Raw genomic sequence first — 20003 nt, forward strand, 5'->3', positions numbered from 1 at the left:
CTGAAGGAGCTGCAGAGAATCACAGGTCAGGTGGGAGAATTGTTAATAACTTCACAAACATGGCCCTATAATAGTGATAAAAAAGAAAGCTATTTTTGAGAAATGAAACAATAAAGAGTCCAATTTGCCACTAACAAATTTTGGGACCTTATGCAAATATGTGTGAAAACTAGTACTGCACATCACAGTAAACACACAAGCTCCGCTGTGTAAAACGGTGGTGGCAACATTGTGTTGCAGGGCTGCTTTTCTCTAGCAGAGACATGAAAGGTGTACCCACAGTTCATGCTAAAATGGATGGAAGAAAACCTGCTAGATGCTGCAGAAAGACTTGTGACTGGGGTGAAGGTTCACCTTCCAGCAGTACAACAACAATAAACATCCACCCAGAGCTACAACTGAATAGTTTAAATTACATTCATGGGTTAGGAAGGCCCAGTCAAAGACCAGACCTAAATTTAACTGAAAAACCTTGGCAAAAAAGTTGATGTTTACAGATGCTCTCTGTCCATTCTGACGGAGGTTGAGCGGTTTTGCAAAGAAGAATGGACAAACATTTCAATCTGTAGATGTGTAAAGCTGGTAGAGACATGCAACAACTGTAGCACAAGCAGGTTCTACAAAATATTGACTTAGAGAGGTTGAATACAAATGCACACTTCAGTTTCAGGTTTGTATTTATAAGAACGTGTAATTGTCCTTCAACTTCACAGTTGTACACTACTTTTTAATGGGATAAAATGCAAAAAAATTGCTAAAGCGATGAACATTTTTGAAAGGCACTGTACACTACAAAGTTTTTAACAGATGTGACAATTAAAACCACACCAGTAAACCTTATTTAAATGTCCATATCCACATCATTTGTCATACACTGATGACAATCAGTGAACGTAACCTTGGCCGGTTAAAGACAAGAAAACATCAAACATTTCAGTTTATCTGTTATAAACTATTTTATTGCAGCACATCAAACATCACCCTATGTTACGACCCCACTCGGTCTAGGGGTAGGGGGAAGTAAACATTCAAACCAGGTGTTGTTGGTTTTATGAAAGAAAGAGTAATTTATTTCTTTTTAGTTCAGTTTCCGTTATTTTTAACAAAACAAACAAAAGGAGGATACTTAACAAAGTACAAACCGTTTGAAAATAAAAAGGGGTAAAACCCAAAATACACAATAACCATAAATTTAACAAAATACACAACCATCGGTAATTTAACTAAAAATAATCCCCCAAAAGGAGGGACAAAATAATTCAACAGTTTCCTAAATCAAAAGTATCCCTGCTAACAACAAGCAAACAAACAAATCAAGACAAAGCCCAATCAACTTTAAAGAGACTCCTCTGAGCCAAGATGGAGTCATCGAGCAGGTAAGCACACAAAAATAACCAAGCTTCCCAACAAGCAGGTAAGCATACAAAAATAACCAAGCTTCAAAATTTTACAACACCAAAGTCAGAAGTGGCGAGCTGTTGTGTCCAAATACCAGCTGCCTTTAGTGGCAGGTGCAGAGAGTTTATATAATGTAGTCCCTTCTTGATTGGCGGCGAATTCAGAAGAACCAGGAAATGAATAGTCCAACATGAACTCCCGGAGACGTCCAGCAGGAGGAGTGCAGAGCGCGCAGGGAGATCCAAGTCCGTCAGAAACAGCGGTACCGATAGCACGGAGGAAAACGGTGCTTTTCAGCAACATCGGCTGGCCAGTCTGTTGGTGAAGGTACAAAACAAACACACATACGGCCACCAGCCGTAACACCCTAAAAAACACTCTTCTTTAGCTGCTTTCAGAAAACAACTCCTCCTTTAAACGAAAGTAGCCTCCTTTTTTGTTCATGAGTTCCTGATGGGTCCCTTCCTCCCTGACCAATCCGTCCTCCATGAAAATGATGTGATCCGCTTTCTCCACAATCCGGAGCTGATGAGCCACGATCAGAACTGTCCGTTTGTGAGCCAGAACCTCATTCAGCACCTGAGAAATGACACCATATAGGTGTGAGTTATGCTAGATTATTACACTTGTTGCTACTTGTTTTTACTGGGAAGGCACAGATGCTCCTCAGCTTGTTCACCAGCAATAATGGTAGCGGCTGACATTAATCTGATGAGCTTGTTTGTGTCACATTGATTTTGCTGTTGAGATTTGTTTAGATTTAAACTTAGTTTTTACAAGAAACGAGGGCAATTTAGGCGCTAAATGATCCTTGAACTTGTAACAGTGAAACATTTATTTTGAAATTTGAGTTTTTGATGTGGATGTGTTTTGAAAAATGTATTTGATTACACTAGTGTTAGTTAAGGAAAAAATACGGAGGGTCTCAAATACCTTAAAACAGTTGCTTTTTGTAAAGCTCATTGGTTCCCTTGAGCGGCTTTTGATGTAGGGGTTAGTATCAGTAAGAGCTTAGAAATTATAACCACTGTTACGTAATTTTTTCTGTTTTAGTCTTCTGTGATGAACATAAATCAATTTATTTAAATTTAGCTGAACTGAGTTTAGAACTAGTTATTGTTGAGGATGAACTTCCACAACACTACGTTCAGCGGGTAAGAAAATCTCTGAGGAAATCTGTGCAAAACACTGGAACAAATCCCTTTATAACCAAATGGGAAAAGTGGTCTGAAATATGATGAGCATTTTGTCACACTTGGAAACTACTTTTTTTAAAATTCTTTTTAGGCACTACTGGCCTTTTATTTTTTCACATTTTTCAAAAGTGAGTTGACAGGAAATAGGGGGGTGGGTTATTTCTAGGTAGTGACCCTGTAAACATGAAAAGATCTGAGCTCCAGAAGCATCCTCCATCATTTCCAGGATCGACTTTCTTACTCACCGCATTCTCCGCATCTACATCCAGTTTGCTTGTAGCCTCATCTAGGATGATGACCTGTGGATCTCTAAGCAGAGCTCGGATTATGGCAAGGCTCTGCTTCTGTCCTTCTGACAATTTGCCTCCGCATTCTCCAATATCTGGAAAACAGGAAAAAACGGACTGGTTACTCAATATGGAAATTATAATGTTTACAAATATGTTTATTCAGTCTCCACAGACAGGGGTTTTACATGTTTATATTACCATCATAAACGTCTACGTATTTAACTTAAATTTTATGTGATAGGCCAACACAAAGTACCATTAAATTGTGGAAGACTAAAGGACATGTCAAACAGGTCATGGGTAAAATGGTGGACAAATTTAAAGTAGAGTTAGGTTAGAAAACATCATCTCAAAATGGAAAGAGTAAGACACAGTGGCAAATCTACCTAAACTTACTGGCTTACTAAAATATCCTATCTTAGAACCTAGTGATGCCTCTCCAACTGCCTGTTCATCTTTAATGGTATAAGATTGATTGAAAAATAGTTGAAAACTATCATTGTGCCATACTTAAATTATATTTATAATCACAAAAACTAAAAACGCTGTTATCATCAGCAAATAAGGTAAAAACACCAGCTCTATACCTGTGTCATATCCATTCTCCATTTCAGAGATGAACTTGTGTGCATTGATCTTTTCTGCAACTTCTTTCACCTTCTCCTCCAGAGGGGGTTTCTCCAGGCCATATTCTATGTTGTACCTCAGGGAACCCGAAAAGAGCACAGGATTCTGGGAAACCAATGCTACCTGAGTAAACAAAAGACAGCGGAAAATATCAGTATAGGTGCACTTATCAGTTCCAAGAGTAAGACGAGTTGAGTCATTTGTCCCCTTTTGTCCTCTGATTGTGTCATTTTAACAAAAGAAGTCTCAGTCCAAACCGATGCAACTTAAGCCTATAAACACTGGGAATCCCTCTCGAACTTTAAACATTCTGACAAACGCTGAACTCAACCAAGAATATTTCCTTTCCATAACAAAAGACCAACATAATCAATACACATAGCAGGTGAGAGCAAGAACAACACCAGTCACAATCAAAAACCATGATATTAAAGCTAAAAAAAATAATAGATGTAGTTCAGACATATTACGGAGACGATTTTGAATCTAAATCAGTAAAAACACAAACTCAGGAACTATGAGTCTGAGTTTTCCTCCTGTTAATAGAATAAAAACTAGCTATACAAATTTACTAGTTTGTTTTCAAGGAAAATGTACCTTATTTAAACAAGTTCTTTGTAGCATAAAATATCAGACACAATCATTACTTTAGGGTATGTAAGTATTAGTTGTCAGAACTAACTTTAGAAACGATTTATTTTTTTACATTTACAGCCAAGTTTACTGATATAATAGGCACGGTCCAAGCTAACAACTAAAGATGCCCAAAGAAATTGGCTGATGGTTAGGATCATTTTAGCTTGCTCGGCCCTGAATGTTGACATGTCAGTCAGAAACTCAGAAATCCCATCTTTTTCCAATGGATGAAGGCACCGTATCTAAGTGCTAACACAAGAATCACGAAAGCTATAAGCAGCTATCTGAAAGGAAACTGTATTTTCTTACCTTTTCTTTTTTACTTAATTCTCTTAATCATTCTATTGCAATTGACACATTTTCCTCATATTTACCTGATAGATCTCAGGTTGTAAAAATTGCTGCAACATCACAGACATTGGACTGTTCTATGGAGGTTCCACAGGTTAGCATATTGGGATCGTTGCTCTTCCTGATGTACATTAACAACCTTCCTCATGTGCTTAATCACTCAACCCCTATGTTGTATGCTGATGATACAGTACTTTTTGTGTGTGGTTCAAACACTGACACAATTACCAACAAACTAAATGCAGATCTTCAGCATTTACACCAGTGGATGCAAGACAATGATTTAATTATTAACGTCATGAAAACAGAATGCATGTACTTTAAATCACCTAGGGGACATTTTTCTATATCCAATCCCATTACCTTTTCAATCAACAACTCTCCACTGTGACCACTTACAAATATCTGGGAGTCACTTTGAACTCTCACCTTACCTACAGCAAGCATGTACAAACAATGGGTGGATGGATAGACAATGAAAAATGTCTGGAAATACAAATATTTTCTCCAAACTGATGCCATAATTTAAATTTTTTCAACAGCTTCCTCAATGACTGAATTTTAGCATTTAAGAAATGAGTCATAACATTGAGGTTTAAACTTTCTTTGCTAATCCCACTGTACCTTCTGGTGGAAATATTTTTTTCTGTAACAGTGCAGTGGCTTCCCGTCCAACAGGATCTGACCCTCCTGAGGCTCATACAGCCTCTTCAGGAGGCTGACGCAGGAACTCTTTCCACCGCCGGAGGGACCGACCAGAGCTGTGATCTTTCCCGGATGGATTTGCAACAATATCAACTGAGGAAAAAAAAAACAGAAGAGTGATCATCTGGTCTGTTTTCAGTGTTTAACTGTTCTAAACACCCAGGTTTTCTAAAAGCTTCAGTAACTTAAACTTAAGATTCATTAAGACTTTTAAGACCCTGTGGAAACAGTGCAATCCTGAGCATAATGTAGGACAGAAAATGTTACCTTTAGAGCTGGTTTATCTGAAGGAGCAGAGGGATAACTGAAATGAATATTTTGCATAACTATTTTCCCATCCAGCGTCTTAGGAGCCAAGTCTCCTTCCTCTTTACTCTTTGGTGTCCTGTCAAGGTAACTCAGCACTTTGGAAATGACTCCTACTGTGGACATCGTCTCTCCGTAGCAATACATGATCTCCTGTGACAAAAATAACCTCATCAATAATATCGAGTATAATTTACTAAAATATATATATATATATATATATATATATATATTTCACTGAGCTCACCCTTAGATTGACTGACATGGGCTTCTGGTACAAAAAAAAGGACACCAGACTACCGATGCTGAGCTGACCAGAAGAGATGAGGCTGCGGGCTTTAATCAGCATAAATATCTTTATACCCAGAGACACCAGCTGAATGCAAAAAGGAAAAAAAAACTCAAGAATTACCTACACAGTTGTTAAAAAATACTACTAAACAACAATTAAACCACTTACCTAAAAATCATTTGCCAAACAACACAAAAAAAACCAAATTTTACAAGGATATGCAACACATGGGGCCTGATTTAGTAATATTCCAAATAAGGGGCACTAAATCGAGTGTGCAATAAGTGGCCGTGATGCGGGAGATCTATTAATACTGCTTGCGCAAATCTTAACAGGTGCAAAAGTGGTGCGGATGGCCCTATTTATATGAGAATTTTGAGTGTGCTGCTGGCTGTCATCATGGACAGTTTGGAAGAGCATAGAAGCCGAATTAGAAAGATGAAGTTTGAAGCCATTGAGTTGGAGGTAATAATACTAATAATAATAATAATAAGAAGAAGAATTTGAATTCTCCTATTTTAGTTTCCCCTTCATCAGCTCCCTGTTAAATCCAGAATAGAATTTAAAATTCTCCTCCTCACATATAAAGCCCTTAATGATCTAGCTCCATCATACATCAGAGATCTGATTGTTCCATATGTTCCTAACAGAGCACTTTGTTCTCAGACTGCAGGTTTACTGGCGGTTCCTAGAGTCTCTAGAAGTAGAATGGGAGGCAGATTCTTTAGTTATCAGGCTCCTCTCCTGTGGAACTAGCTCCCAGTTTTAGTCTGTGAGGCAGACACCCTGTCTACTTTTAAGGCTGGGCTTAATTTCCTTTTTGATAAAGCTTATAGTTAGAGTGACTTAGGTTATCCTGATCTATCTCTGTAGTTATGCTGCTATAGGCTTAGACTGCTGGAGGTCATGGACATAATGACCACTTTCAGTCTCTGCTACATTCTCACACTACTCTCCAATCTTGCATTATTTGCTGTTATTTCAGCTTTTAACTTTATACTTTTTTTCCCATAGAAAGTACTCCTGGATCAGTGCTTCTGTGTTCTGTTTTTCTCTGCTCTGTTCTCTCAAACCCCCAGTCGGTCGTGGCAGATGGCCGCTCACACTGAGCCTGGTTCTGCTGGAGGTTTCTTCCTGTTAAAAGGGAGTTTTCCTTTCCACTGTCGCTACATGCATGCTCAGTGTGAGGAATTGCTGCAAAGTCAACGCCAGTGACTGTCCACTGTTTCTACATGCTCATCCAGGAGGAGTGACTGCTACAAATCTCTGACTCGATGCAATCTGCTGGGTTTCCTTGGATAGAAAAACTTTTAACCAATTTGAATAATAAACTAACTCTATCTGCACTGTTTGATAGTTATAATTAAGTGGAATGTATGTACCTGACTTGAAATCTGTTTGATTAGATTGAATTGACTTTGTAAAGTGCCTTGAGACGACATGTGTTGTGAATTGGCACTATATAAATAAAGCTGAATTGAATTGAATTGAAAAGAAGAAGAAGAAGATGGGGAGGACAGCCAAGAGGGCGTAGACACTCTCTACCAAGTTCTGCACAATAAAGTCCTGCAAATATGGTAAAACCTTTACAAGATAACTGCTGGCAGTAACAGTCCTTAAAAAGCAAAGATATAACAGTCATATATAAAGAAGCAGCACAATGCCAAATCAGAAGGGAGCGAAAAGGGGGCTAGAAACTTCCAAAACCAAACTAACATCAGAGAAAGCTAATGAGGCTAGCACTACACTCTGCAACGTGTTATATGATACCTGCCATAACTACGCTGCCACTACGATAGCACTTGCATTGAATGATGACGAAATGGACAAATGTCCACCTCTTCCTGTTACTCCTCTGAAATCACCAGCTTCCAAGAAAGTGATGTACAAGTGTGGCAACCTTGACCCATCCACAACAAATGTGATAATATCCAGTCTTTCAACAATGCTAAACACAAGATCTGATACCCTTGAGAGCAAGGTTAGAGAAAACTTGATGGTGAAAGAGAATGCGGTTAAGATTGAGGGTCTCAAAAAGACTTTTGACTTTATATGCTCTGAAATAAAGGATGTAAAAGCAAAAGTGTTTGACCACGTAAAAAAGGTGATGAGAGAGGAAGTTCGGGTGGCCTTAATCTCAGACTACATGGAGCTGAGGAAACAGAGAAAGGAGACAAGTGACAGAAATATGCCAGTCTGTTCTGCCAGAACAAAAACACAAGCAACCTGACACAATCGACACGGTTCACCGACTTGGAGCCAAGTGACAAGGAAGCACCAAACCCAGAAGTATCATTATTCAGTTCACCTCCTGAGCCTTCAGAGATGCCACTTGGAAAGCAGCCAAAACATCATCCTATCTACGAGACAATCATCTGAGATTCGCTGAGGATGTGTCCAAAGAAGACAGAAAACGTCGTAACAAACTATGGCCTATATTAGAAAAAGCCTACAAAGAGGGTAAGCCAGCTTATCTTGTTGGGAGGTTGTGGGTTTATCACCAGAACAGAGGTCCTCCCTCCTTCATAAAGATACTCATCCTAATTGAGTCAAAAGAGTCAAATTGCTAAACTGAGAAAAGCTGAAGAGAAAGAGGTGATTAGCACAATTACTTCTTATTAACAGAAGCTTATATCAACACAAGGCTGGAGGTGCTTTTATTAGATCTAGGAAGAGATGGCTGGGGGTAGGATGACAAAATTCTGCTTACTTTTTCAGGCTTAAAAATAAAAAACTTAAAAACTATTGATGTGGAAGATAGGAATTAATGCAACAGCCCTTTTACAGTGGAGGAAATCACTAACTGTATTAATTCCCTTAAAGACAACAAATCTCACAGATGGTCTATCTGCAGAATCTTATTAATTTTTCTCTATTCATTTAGCTCCATTTCTTTTACAGGTTTTCCTAGATAGTATTTTTATTCCTAGTTTCCTAAAATTTCCTAGTATAGAGAACAACACTCTCCCTCCTACTCTTTCTGAAGGCTTTATAACAATCATACCAAAACCAAACCAAGACATACTTTTTATTGATAATTGGAGACCTATATGGATACTCAATACTGATTACAAGATTATGGCTTTAATACTTGTGAACAGAATTAAAGAGGCTTTGGACACAGTGACTAATGAAACACAGTCGGGCTTTATGAAAAACAGACACATCTCTGATAACATCAGAGTAGTCTTAGATTTACTTGGTTTAGGAAACCTATTTACACATAGGTTTAGGAGTTTAGCAGGTTGTTTTGAGGGATTTTTCTTTATGATGGGAAAATGTTTTACTCTTTTGTTTTAGAATCTCCATGAAGGATGCTAAATGTTTCTTTATTATAAGGCAGTTGGCACCTACCTTACAAACATGCTAAATATAGACGAAGAAAGTCTGTTTCAGGTTTGATAAATCACATTGCAGGTGTTAACTAATTATATTTCCATATCCTCTTCCCAGCATTTTGTACATTCTGATGATCAGCATATGTTCTGCATATTCATGAAGGCAAACATGCTAAATGGATTGCGCCTGTTATTTTGCTCAGTTGACAGACTGAATTGTCATTGCACCTGGTTAGTAGATCAGCTTTGCAAATGATATGAAGTTTCCACGTGTTTTTATACATGCAATCCTAGTAAATCAGTAAAAAAACCATGGTAAAAAAACAATTTGTAACTCTTATGTTTACTACATGAAAGACATACACATTACATATCTTTTATATGATTTTCCTAAAGTGATCATTTATATTTTTCACTCATTGCCTTCGTTGGTAAACATATGGCGCTGTATTTGACAGTTGAACATGCCTCACCCTTCGTATTAGAAGATAAACTGCGCTGTATATGCCTGATCGTCTTTTGATGGCGCACAACTCTTCTAGAGCCACACGATACCTCCTCAGTTCTTCTTCCTCTGCATTGAAGCTGCGGACCGTTCGGATCCCGCTGATCGTCTGGGATGTCAGATCTTTGTTTTGAGCGTGGCATTCCTGGGTCTGATCCTTCAGAACCTGACTCACAAAGACAACACAAAAAAAAAACACAGTTATTAACAGGAAACACCATGCTGGATTCTTCCTTTACAATGCCTTTACACTCTGCCCATGCGCCGTGTCCTGTTATCCTTGTGTTTGGACTGTAAGTTCGCTGTTCATTTTTCATTAAATCATTCTACTCATCATGCTTCCTGTCTGCACTTTTGGTGTGCTGTGGACTATGTGCTCTGAGACATCGAGCTTAACACATTTATGCAAGTTACAATTGGATGTTGGTGTTTTCACTGTGTTTTTAAAAGTTTATTTGTGTTCCAACTAAAGTTGGATTTTTGAAGTAATTTGAAGTAAAACCACAGTCTAGCCTTGGGCTGCTGTTTCTAATCATTCCTTTGTCTCATTCCTGATCCTCATCTATGTGGATACATGCTTTGATTATCCCCACCTTCACCAATAAGTTGCTAGTTTGATCTTCATTGTTGCTCGGTGTGCATTTCATTGACCAATTTGTGCATTTATTATCTTTAATTTTTCAGGCACCAGTTGCATCTTTTCCTCAGCGTTTTCTGAAAGTGAGCGACAGAAAAATGGGGTGGAGAGACAGGGAAGACTTACGGCAAACATCAACAGGCCAGAACTCAAACCCATGACAGCTGCTTTGAGAAATAAGGCCTCCGTACATGGATCATGTGTTTAACCACTTCGCCACCGCCATGCATTTTTTACTCTTGATTATTATTTTATCATTTTAGTAATTAGTGAATGTTTTACTGAGGGGAAAAGTTTGTTAGACCAGAATGTTTTGATTGTAAAAGGGAACTATTTTGTTTAATAAATGTTCACATAAAGAGAAAAGTGTTTGTGCCGATTTTACATGAAAGTGATTTGCTGACAATAAGGCTATTGCTTGTATTACTCTTTTGGTTAATGCTTTAATGATACTTTACATTTGTCAAGATTTTGGCTAAAAAGTATTACTAATCAACCAGAGTTATTGTTTGTAATTATTAACAGTTACTAGTGGCCAAACAATCTCAATTCCACAACAAGTTTCAATATACAAATGTTTCTGGTGATTTTAGTTAATAATTATTAATAATAATAATTAATTAATTATAATTATTATTAGGCGCTAGTAGCCCAATAATCAAAATTCTATAGTGTACTTCTAATATCTATTAGTTGTAAATGATTTTGATTGGAAATATAAATGAAGAATTATGACCTTTAATTATACTTTTTAATAAATATACTTAATTAAATAATCATAACTGCACAACAGAATGTAGGCGTACAGGTAAATCCAAAGCTTCAACTTTTACATCAGCTCCTTCTTTGTCTCAAGAGACCAGAGCAACAAATTCAATTAGGCAGATGAAGCCCAGATCTGTCTATCCATCTCCTGCTACATTCTGCAATCACTGGTGAGGAAAACACCAAGCCACCGTAACTCCTCTGCTTAAGGCCAAAACTGACCTCTGACCCTGAGAGAGGATTTGACCCACTTCCAGGGGAGGGGTCAGATTAAATGTTTTTTCACACCCAAGGTGCTTAGTCCATTTAAAACAAACTCTGGTTCATTTCCCTCCTCGGTGCAGTTCATTTGAGTAGATGTGAGCACAACATATCGCATTAGGCTGCAAACCAAAACAGCCATACCGAGGTAGTTTGAACGAGGTGATCGTGGTCCCAAATGAACTCTAGAGCAGTTACTTTATGGCATGAACATGATCTCAATCCAAACCATCACTGATCCACCCCCATGCTTCACTCTGGGCATGCAACAGTCTGGGTGGTACGTTTCTTTGGGGCTTCTCCACACCGTAACTCTCCTGGATGTGGGGAAAACAGTAAAGGTGGACTCATCAGAGAACAATACATGTTTCACATTGTCCACAGCCCAAGATTTGTGCTCCTTGCACCATTGAAACCAACGTTTGGCATTGGCATGAGTGACCAAAGGTTTGGCTATAGCAGCCTGGCCGTGTATATTGACCCTGTGGAGCTCCCGACGGACAGTTCTGGTGGAAACAGGAGAGTTGAGGTGCACATTTAATTCTGCCGTGATTTGGGCAGCCGTGGTTTTATGTTTTTTTGGATACAATCCGGGTTAGCACCCGAACATCCCTTTCAGACATCTTCCTCTTGCGTCCACAGTTAATCCTGTTGGATGTGGTTCGTCCTTCTTGGTGGTATGCTGACATTACCCTGGATACCGTGGCTCTTGATACATCACAAAGACTTGCTGTCTTGGTCACAGATGCGCCAGCAAGACGTGCATCAACAATTTGTCCTCTTTTGAACTCTGGTATGTCACCCATAATGTTGTGTGCATTTCAATATTTTGAACAAAACTGTGCTCTTACCCTGATAATTGAACCTTCACACTCTGCTCTTACTGGTGCAATGTGCAATCAATGAAGACTGGCTGCCAGGCTGGTCCAATTTAGCCATGAAACCTCCCACACTAAAATGACAGGTGTTTCAGTTTCATTGTCCATCCCCTGTATATGGTATATTGTCTAATGCGGTAGAGTAAACAAACTGATAAACAAAAGCTGCATGTCCTTTTGTGAAGAATAAAGCCCTATGCATCTTTCAAGACATCTAGTCAAAAATCATTCAGTATGCTTCACAGACAATTTCGCCTGAAATATTGCCCAGGAAAATACATATAAGAGTATTAAATTCTCCATGTTTTCTACTAGCTCAGAACCCAGCATCTGCTTCCTGTATTTACAGCTGGTACACCTGCCCCAGGCACATCTGAGCAGAAAACTAAATGGACGTTCTTGTGTGGTTTGTAGAGACTGATTTTAGTTTGCTTTGAGTTTTCTCTGTGTGAAAAGAAACCACACCACCTGCAGAGACATGAAGCCTGGGCATTCTCTGCATCATAATCTTGTAATTCTTACAACTGTCTTTTTGCAAGTAACTATTTTTAATTCTTTCAACACTTGCTCTATTCCATCTTTTTGATTTTTTTAGTACAAAACCAGATGAACAACTTACACTTCAAACAAATCTTTGTTTAACAGACATTTAAAAGATAATGCATTCTGTCTAAAGAAAATGAAATGAAGACATCCACATAAAGATGTTATTTGAAGTCTAAATGTGCTGCAAATATCATTGGGGTAGATCAAACAGGCCAAGCAAGCCTGACTTTGAACGTTTTTGTTTAGACTAAATTTGGACAGGACCTATAGACTAAAAACATCACAATTTTTATCATTTTCTTTGCCAACTATAAACAACACCGAGCCAACCTTAAAAAAAACATTAAACAGAGTGACAAGAACCTACAGTGTTTGAAGGGTAAATTAATGCAAAGCCTTACTGCAAAAGCCCCAAAATAAAATAATGTAAATCTGAGATGTGTGGTATAAACCCACCTTGGACAGGCTGATGTATTTACTCTGTATTATGGCCAGGAGTGGCATCTCTATGCAGGTGAGCAAAGTTAACTCCCAGGACAGCCCCAACATCACTCTAAGCATGAGGAAAGTTTTGGCTGTGCTGCGGACGGCTCCATTGGCATTCAGGGCAACGGTACGTCCCATCCTGTCTACGTCACTGTGCAAGCGGGAGGACAGTCGTCCTGGACGGTGAAACAGAAAAAAGGTTTTAGAATAAATCAAATCCCAAAGACCTGCAAGGTATCATTGTTAGAAAAATGGTGGTTTAAGAATAGAAATATAGAAATAATGTGTGAAGTTTACAGAAATGCAAAAGGATAAGAAAAAACTGCTGTTAATACAAATCATTAGTATCCATCTATTCATCTATACATCCATTAATTTATGTTTCTCCATCCATCATATATCAGTACATGTCATCTTAGGAGAACTGTAATTTTCACAGATTTTTTTTAACAAATGAAGTAGAAGTTAAACTCTGAGTGTATCAATTTAACAGGCTGAACTCCTGACAACTCTAAACACGTTATCAACGTAAATTTATTTATGGTCAAATTAGTCCTACTTTATGATGAACTACAATTTACAAAGGGATGTAAGCTCTAATAAATAATAGATCTGTTTAAGTTCCTGAATCTTCAGTTCACAGTCTGTGGCTCTTTGTGTCACTTTGTGGGTTTATCTAAAGCATTGGAAAGTCGTCATAGATGTCCGCACATTCTCACAACATTTTTTAATTTCTAACCTGGGTTGTTCAACTCAAAGAAGTGCACCTCCTGCTTCAGTAGGTTGTGAAACAGCAGATGCTTCAGTCTCTTGTTCAGTCTGGCCAAAGCAACCATAAAAATGCCTCCTCTCATGCCAGAGAACACTGCACTGTTAGAACAGGTGGACATGTCAGTTTGGTCGGAGTTCACTGATTGTATTGGGCTGGCTTCTTTTCAAACAACAAGTTATTGTCATTTATTACCTTCCAGAATAAATGAGCACTAGATGGCCGACTGCATAACCAAAGCCACTTTGAAGCTGTTGACCGCTGAGTATGTCAATCACATTCCCTTGATATAAAGGGATGTAAGTATCACCTGTTGAAAAAATGGAAAAGCTAAAAATTTACTGTGAGCTGGTACACATATTGCAAAACAATAAATGACAGTGATAATTATTTGTTATTATTAGAATTAAAGTAATGAACCACATTTTGTGGAACATCAAATCCTGTCAGCTCTATCACATATGTTGGTTTTAAGGGGCGTCCATTTCGTATGGTAGTGTATATTGGGAGGAAGGGTGTCACAATCAGTGTTTAACTGCAGCGGGACAGAGTGTGTTCCTTTTGTTATTATGTCGTGAGGTCATTCCCTCCACCCAACTCCATCCCCAGCCCCATTGTAATAACTGAGCATCTGGGGAAAAAAAGGTAATTGCTTAGTGAGTGCCCCCAAGTGATCAAATAATTAATAGCGGAATTTATCAGCTAAAAGCAACTGTAGTAATAATTGTTGCTCTTTTGTTTGAAGTAAAATAGATTTCTTAATACCTTTTTTTCTAAATTGTTTTTGTTGATGCAGTGTAATTGTGGTATTTAATCAAGGTAATCAAACTTTCAGAATCTCTTATCAGGCTACCAGCTCATGCATATTATCAAAGTTTAGGTAAAGAAAATATCACCAGTTATACTTACAGATGACTCCCATGATGAGGAAACCAAAAGCTGTAATCAAATGAACAGTGTCTGGTTTGAAGTATGTCAGCACTCTCATAAGCAAACGTTTAGTATCCGGATTCTCTTTTTTCATCTGTCCATCACGAGAAAGCCATTTTTCCCATATTAGACAGGCCAGCGATGAGGACGCAGCACCCAACAAAAGCATGATGGGGTCAAGAGAAGGTCCTCTATACTGCTCCGAGGGAGACTCCGTGAGGACCCGTCCAGTTTCAAACACAGGAGCAATAAAGCAGAGGAGTGCTGCAAACCTATGAGGTAATGCCCGGTGTTTTCTATCTGCCAGTGCTGAGATTAAAACATGGAGAAAAACCCACTTTACCAGTCCAAAGGCCCACACTCCTGCCAGTCCGCCACAGCTGGAGCACTTCAACAGCAGCAGCCCGGCCCACTGTGCTGAAGATAGCAATGCATCGAGAAAAATGATGAACAATGCCCATGTTATCACTCCCATTACTTTCCGTTGATGGTCGGTCCGGCTGCTAAGGCTCAATCTGATCAAGAAGAAACAAGATATTACACATACATCAGCTTTTTTTACATGCAGATTGTATCTAAATAAGTTGACTGATAAAAAGTGTTACATTGATATTGACTACGATATAATAGTCATATTCTGAATAGGTACCTGCACAACTTACCACAGGTCGTGACCACTGATTATCACAAACCTCAAGAAGTGATTATCTTAGAAGGACTGCAAACAGAATGTGCAAGCATCAAAACAGGAGGTTTCTGATGCGAGCACTTAAAACTGCCCAGAAAATGATTAATTTCCATCTACTGATTAATAACAAGGTTTCTCAACCCAACTCACACTGCTACCATGAAGCAACATAACCAGATATCAAACACAGTAAAACCTCAGTGTGTGAAGCAGCTGAACTTGTTACAATCTAATTAAACCTTCTTGTTAAAGATGTTTTAGGCTTATGCAAAGTAAAATATTATTTGTCAGTGCAATATTAATAAGGGCACCTTTTCAAATATGTTTCAACAGTTGCGTACTTTTTCCAAACGAGGTAACCCTTGATGATGATGATCAGTTATTTAAGTTCTTTTGATTAGCAGGTAATCTCCCTCCTAAATCCTATGGAGGCAGCAAGGGTGTACTGTATTTTTTCTCGACTAGCTTTATCATTTTGACTCCATCTTTAATAAATAAAGATCAGTGTGGAATATGTTTTGTGTTTATGTACAACTTCAGAAGCTGGTAAGCTCCCTGATATAAGACCTTACACACCATTGTACAAAGGACCACAACACATACTAGTATACTACTTATACTTACCTATATTTATCATTCTGTGCATGTATATAAACTACTTTTTGTTTGATTAAGTAGTTCCTGTCATGTACTGAATTTGTTAAACTACAGATAAAAAATTAAAATATTGCTCTTATAACTTCTTTCTCCTCGACTGCTCTTGGATTTTGCGCCTGGATATTCACATAAGGAGAAGTATAACCTTTAATTCATTAATTCATATCCTTTATTTAACCAGGTAAAAACTCATTGAGATTAAAACCTCTTTTTCTAGAATGACCTGGCCAAGACAGCAGCGTAAAACATATAGTAAAACCAAAAACAAGACCAAGTACACAAACACATTAACAACAGTTTCACAATTCAATAAGTACCCTTGTATGATGGACTATTAGGGCCAGGTTTAGAGAACTATTTATGGGAATAAAGTCGGAATATTACGAGAAAAAAGTGGTGGAAAAAAGTAATGACAGCTCCTTTCCCACAAAACAAGCAATTTCTTCCAAGTCGGTGTGGTTGTTTTGTTGAAACAGACATTTAAATGCGCAATTGTTTCAAAGTCGAGATAATAATATTTTGAAGCTGATATGCTAAAACATTGGAAATGTCGTTGTGAAACCAAAACTAAAGCATAACTTCACACAAAGCTCAGCATTCCTCATTTTAACACATGGAAAACTGCACTTTTTTGTAAGAGTTCTTATAAAAATTACAACTTTATTCTCATAGTTTCTCCCAAAAAAATTCTCTTAGCCTGACCCTAATTACAAGAACCAAGTAAGCAAATTTCTCTGCCCTTTAAAATGAACTTAAATCCCGCTAAAGTTACATGAGAAGACAGTTTTGCATGTTATTCCAGGTAACAGGAGCACAAAATGTAAAGGCTTTTTTACACAATTCAGTTTTGACTTCTGCATAAAAATGTAGCAAGAAGCCCAAGAATGCATTTATAGATAAAAACACACAGTGAGAGAGTCTGTGGACAGATAGTTTTCAAAGCCAATTCTACATCATAAAAGAGCAATATCCTTGATCAGTTGAAGTGCCAAAGATAATGATGGAAAGCTTGCTCACAGAAAAGTTTTTAGAATGAATTCAGGCCTTGGTTTTAGAAGTTGAGCTCATCTGACAATGGCTGTTATTTGCAAGTACACCAATACTTGAATACTTAGAACAGGTCAAGAAAAGAGGAATTCTCTGTAAATTTAAGATTTATATTATATTAAAATTATTTCAAACTGCTTTTAACAAGCAGAGACGGGATAGCCAGTCCCAATTCAAATCACCTGTGAAATGAATCTCATTAAAATCTAAATTTAAAAGCTGATGATTCATTGCTGACAGGGACCTATTATTGGCTGATGGTGGCCTGTAACAACCCACAACAGTAAAACAATGACACAAAATAAGCTCCAACTTCAAAGCAAAAATTTAAACTGTCTACTTAAGGAAAGACGTGACTGGTCTGTAACTATGCAGACGACAGCTATACATTACAAAGTCACCAGGTGACTATAAACCCATCCTGGTAAATGTTTAAAATAAATCAAAGCATGGATGTGCCAAAATTGACCTTGAAAAACTAATTCATGCGTTCATCTTTAGTAGAGTTGATTACTGCAACGGTGTCATCACAGGTCTCACTTAAAAGTGGATCAGACAGCTGCAGTTGATCCAGAACGCTGCTGCCCGCCTCCTCGCTAGAACTAAGAAAGTGGACCACATCACCCCGGTTCTAAAGTCCGTACACTGGCTCCCTGTAGCTCAAAGAATTTTTGTCAAATTTTCCTTTTATTTTCTTATCAATCACTTATTATCATTAATTTTTCATTTTTTAAAATCTTTTTTATGATCATTTTAATTATTCATTTTCTTTCTCTTTAATTATTTGTAATCGTTTGAAATATTTGTAATCGTCAGTCAGTCAGTCATTTTCTACCGCTTATTCCATAGTGGGTCACGGGGGAGCTGGTGCCTATCTCCAGCAGTCTATGGGCGAGAGGCAGGGTACACCCTGGACAGATCGCCAGTCCATCGCAGGGCAACACACAAACAACCATGCACACACTCATTCATACACCTAAGGGCAATTTAGAGTTACCAATTAACCTAACAGGCATGTCTTTGGACTGTGGGAGGAAGCCGGAGTACCCGGTGAAAACCCACGCACACACGGTAACGTAACGTAGTTTTCCTATTATCTCTATTTTTCTTTTTTCGTGTACAGGACTTTGAATTTTGCTACTCAACTGTGCTATATATAAACTCGCCTTGCCTGGCTTCTGTTTGACATCTATCGCAATGCCACCGCCATTTTTGGGACGGTCACATCTAAATTCATTGTAACATTTGATGGCAATCTCTTTGTATGTGTTGGATTTCTTTAGCCTAGTTTCCGACAAAACCAAAAATGTGAGCGTTAGAAGAATTAGCCTGTATTTCTATGATCGGATAGAAATATCATCTGATAGTTTCTACTTCTTAAACACTTCAGTCGGTTAGGAGCACATTAAGCTAATTTCCCCTGTGCTGTGTAAGCAAAGAAAACCCAGCACAACCTTTAAGTGTTTTCCTTTAGAAATGTAAAACAGTTGTAATTTGTCATTAGCTAGCTTTTTGAAACGCATGTATGAAAACAGCATCAATAAAAGTACTGCATTGTTGGATGTCCATTTTAGCTAGCAGGTGGCTACAGTCTTCAGGTGTTAAAGCTTCTTGGTGCACCGTAAACTTGTGAGCTATTTAACATTTACATCTTTCAACCTATAAGTCCTATGCAGTTATTTAAACAGATAAATACAGCTGATTAACTTACCGCTCTCCACCGCCTATCCACAAGCTGCTAGCTACTGGCTGCTTGCTGACTTACTTTCGGTTTCACTTTCAGTTTTATTTGTTTACATTCGGTTGCTATTTATTAAGGTACATAGAAACAAGAACATAACTGCTTATTTAACAGTGTTCTCATTTTATTAGGTTGTCTCTTACTCTACAACAGTAATAAAGTTTGCCATGAAAGTTTTGAACAGTCGCAGATGAGCAAAGGCAGGAAGTTTATTCACAATTTAGCCACAAGATGACGGTAGTGTGCAATGTCAAGAAGAGTGAGGGCCTTCCCTAAAATTAATAGTTTCCAACCTTTTCTCTACAAAATAGCTCAAGTTAGGTCAGATTGGATGGAGGACGTCTGTGAACAACACTTTTAAATCTGGTCACTGATTCTCAGTTGGTTTTAGGCCTTTGACTGGACGACTATAACACATATTTATGCTTTAATCTTAACCATTCCAAGCTAGGTCTGGCTGGGTGTTTAGGCTCGCTCCATCGGTGCTGGAAGGTGAACATCCACCCTGTGTTGTTTTGCAGTCTCTCACAGGCTTTCTTTCAGAATTTTCCTGCATTTGGCTGCATCCATCGTTCTATCAACCCTTACCAGCTTTCCTATTGCTGCTGAAAAAAAGCATCCCCACAATATAATGCTGCCACCACCATGTTTTACCATGGTTTGTCTAGAGTGCACTGTTAAGAGTTCTGCCGCATGTAGCATTTTGCGTGCATGCCAGAAAGTTCTACTCTGACATGTTCATGTGTCTTCTACATGGATTGAGGCAAACTTTAAGTAGAACATATTGTTTTCCATTGGGCACTCCTCCATAAAAGCCAGATTTGCAGAGTACATAACTAATACATGTCTTTGCAGCCTCTCCGGAGTAACCATTAGCTCCTTGGCTGCTTCGATCATTAATGCTCTCGCTGCCTGGCCTGCCAGATCTGATGAGTGGCCATGTCTTTAAGGTAA

General features: G+C 38.3%; 1 protein-coding gene across 2 annotated transcripts; it reads right to left on the reverse strand.

Moving 5' to 3' along the window:
* Positions 1–1718: 1718 nt before the first annotated feature.
* On the reverse strand, positions 1719–19170 carry tap2t (transporter associated with antigen processing, subunit type t, teleost specific). Of its 2 annotated transcripts, none has more exons than XM_047376914.1 (12): positions 19020–19170; positions 14896–15431; positions 14182–14296; positions 13957–14087; positions 13188–13393; positions 9613–9810; positions 5757–5885; positions 5471–5662; positions 5123–5296; positions 3472–3634; positions 2840–2976; positions 1719–1977 (listed from the first exon to the last, which is right to left on the reverse strand). In XM_047376914.1, the coding sequence occupies exons 2-12, from the start codon at positions 15389–15391 to the stop codon at positions 1783–1785; spliced, it is 2136 nt and encodes a 711-aa protein (XP_047232870.1). In that variant the 5' UTR covers positions 15392–15431; positions 19020–19170; the 3' UTR covers positions 1719–1782. The 2 variants fall into 2 exon arrangements, with proteins under 2 accessions (XP_047232870.1, XP_047232871.1); XM_047376915.1 differs by lacking the exon at positions 19020–19170 and adding an exon at positions 15579–15602.
* Between the last annotated feature and the right edge of the window lie 833 nt (positions 19171–20003).

Source organism: Girardinichthys multiradiatus, chromosome 10 (assembly GCF_021462225.1).
Source record: "Girardinichthys multiradiatus isolate DD_20200921_A chromosome 10, DD_fGirMul_XY1, whole genome shotgun sequence".
Lineage (NCBI taxonomy): Eukaryota > Metazoa > Chordata > Actinopteri > Cyprinodontiformes > Goodeidae > Girardinichthys > Girardinichthys multiradiatus.

Excerpts from the sequence above, each read along its gene's own strand:
- tap2t (XM_047376914.1), bottom strand. The coding sequence starts at position 15,391 with ATGGGAGTGATAACATGGGCATTGTTCATCATTTTTCTCGATGCATTG. Across the intron at positions 5,663-5,756 it reads CCATGTCAGTCAATCTAAGG|GAGATCATGTATTGCTACGG; the intron begins GTGAGCTCAGTG and ends TTTTTGTCACAG. Across the intron at positions 1,978-2,839 it reads ATGTAGATGCGGAGAATGCG|GTGCTGAATGAGGTTCTGGC; the intron begins GTGAGTAAGAAA and ends GTCATTTCTCAG.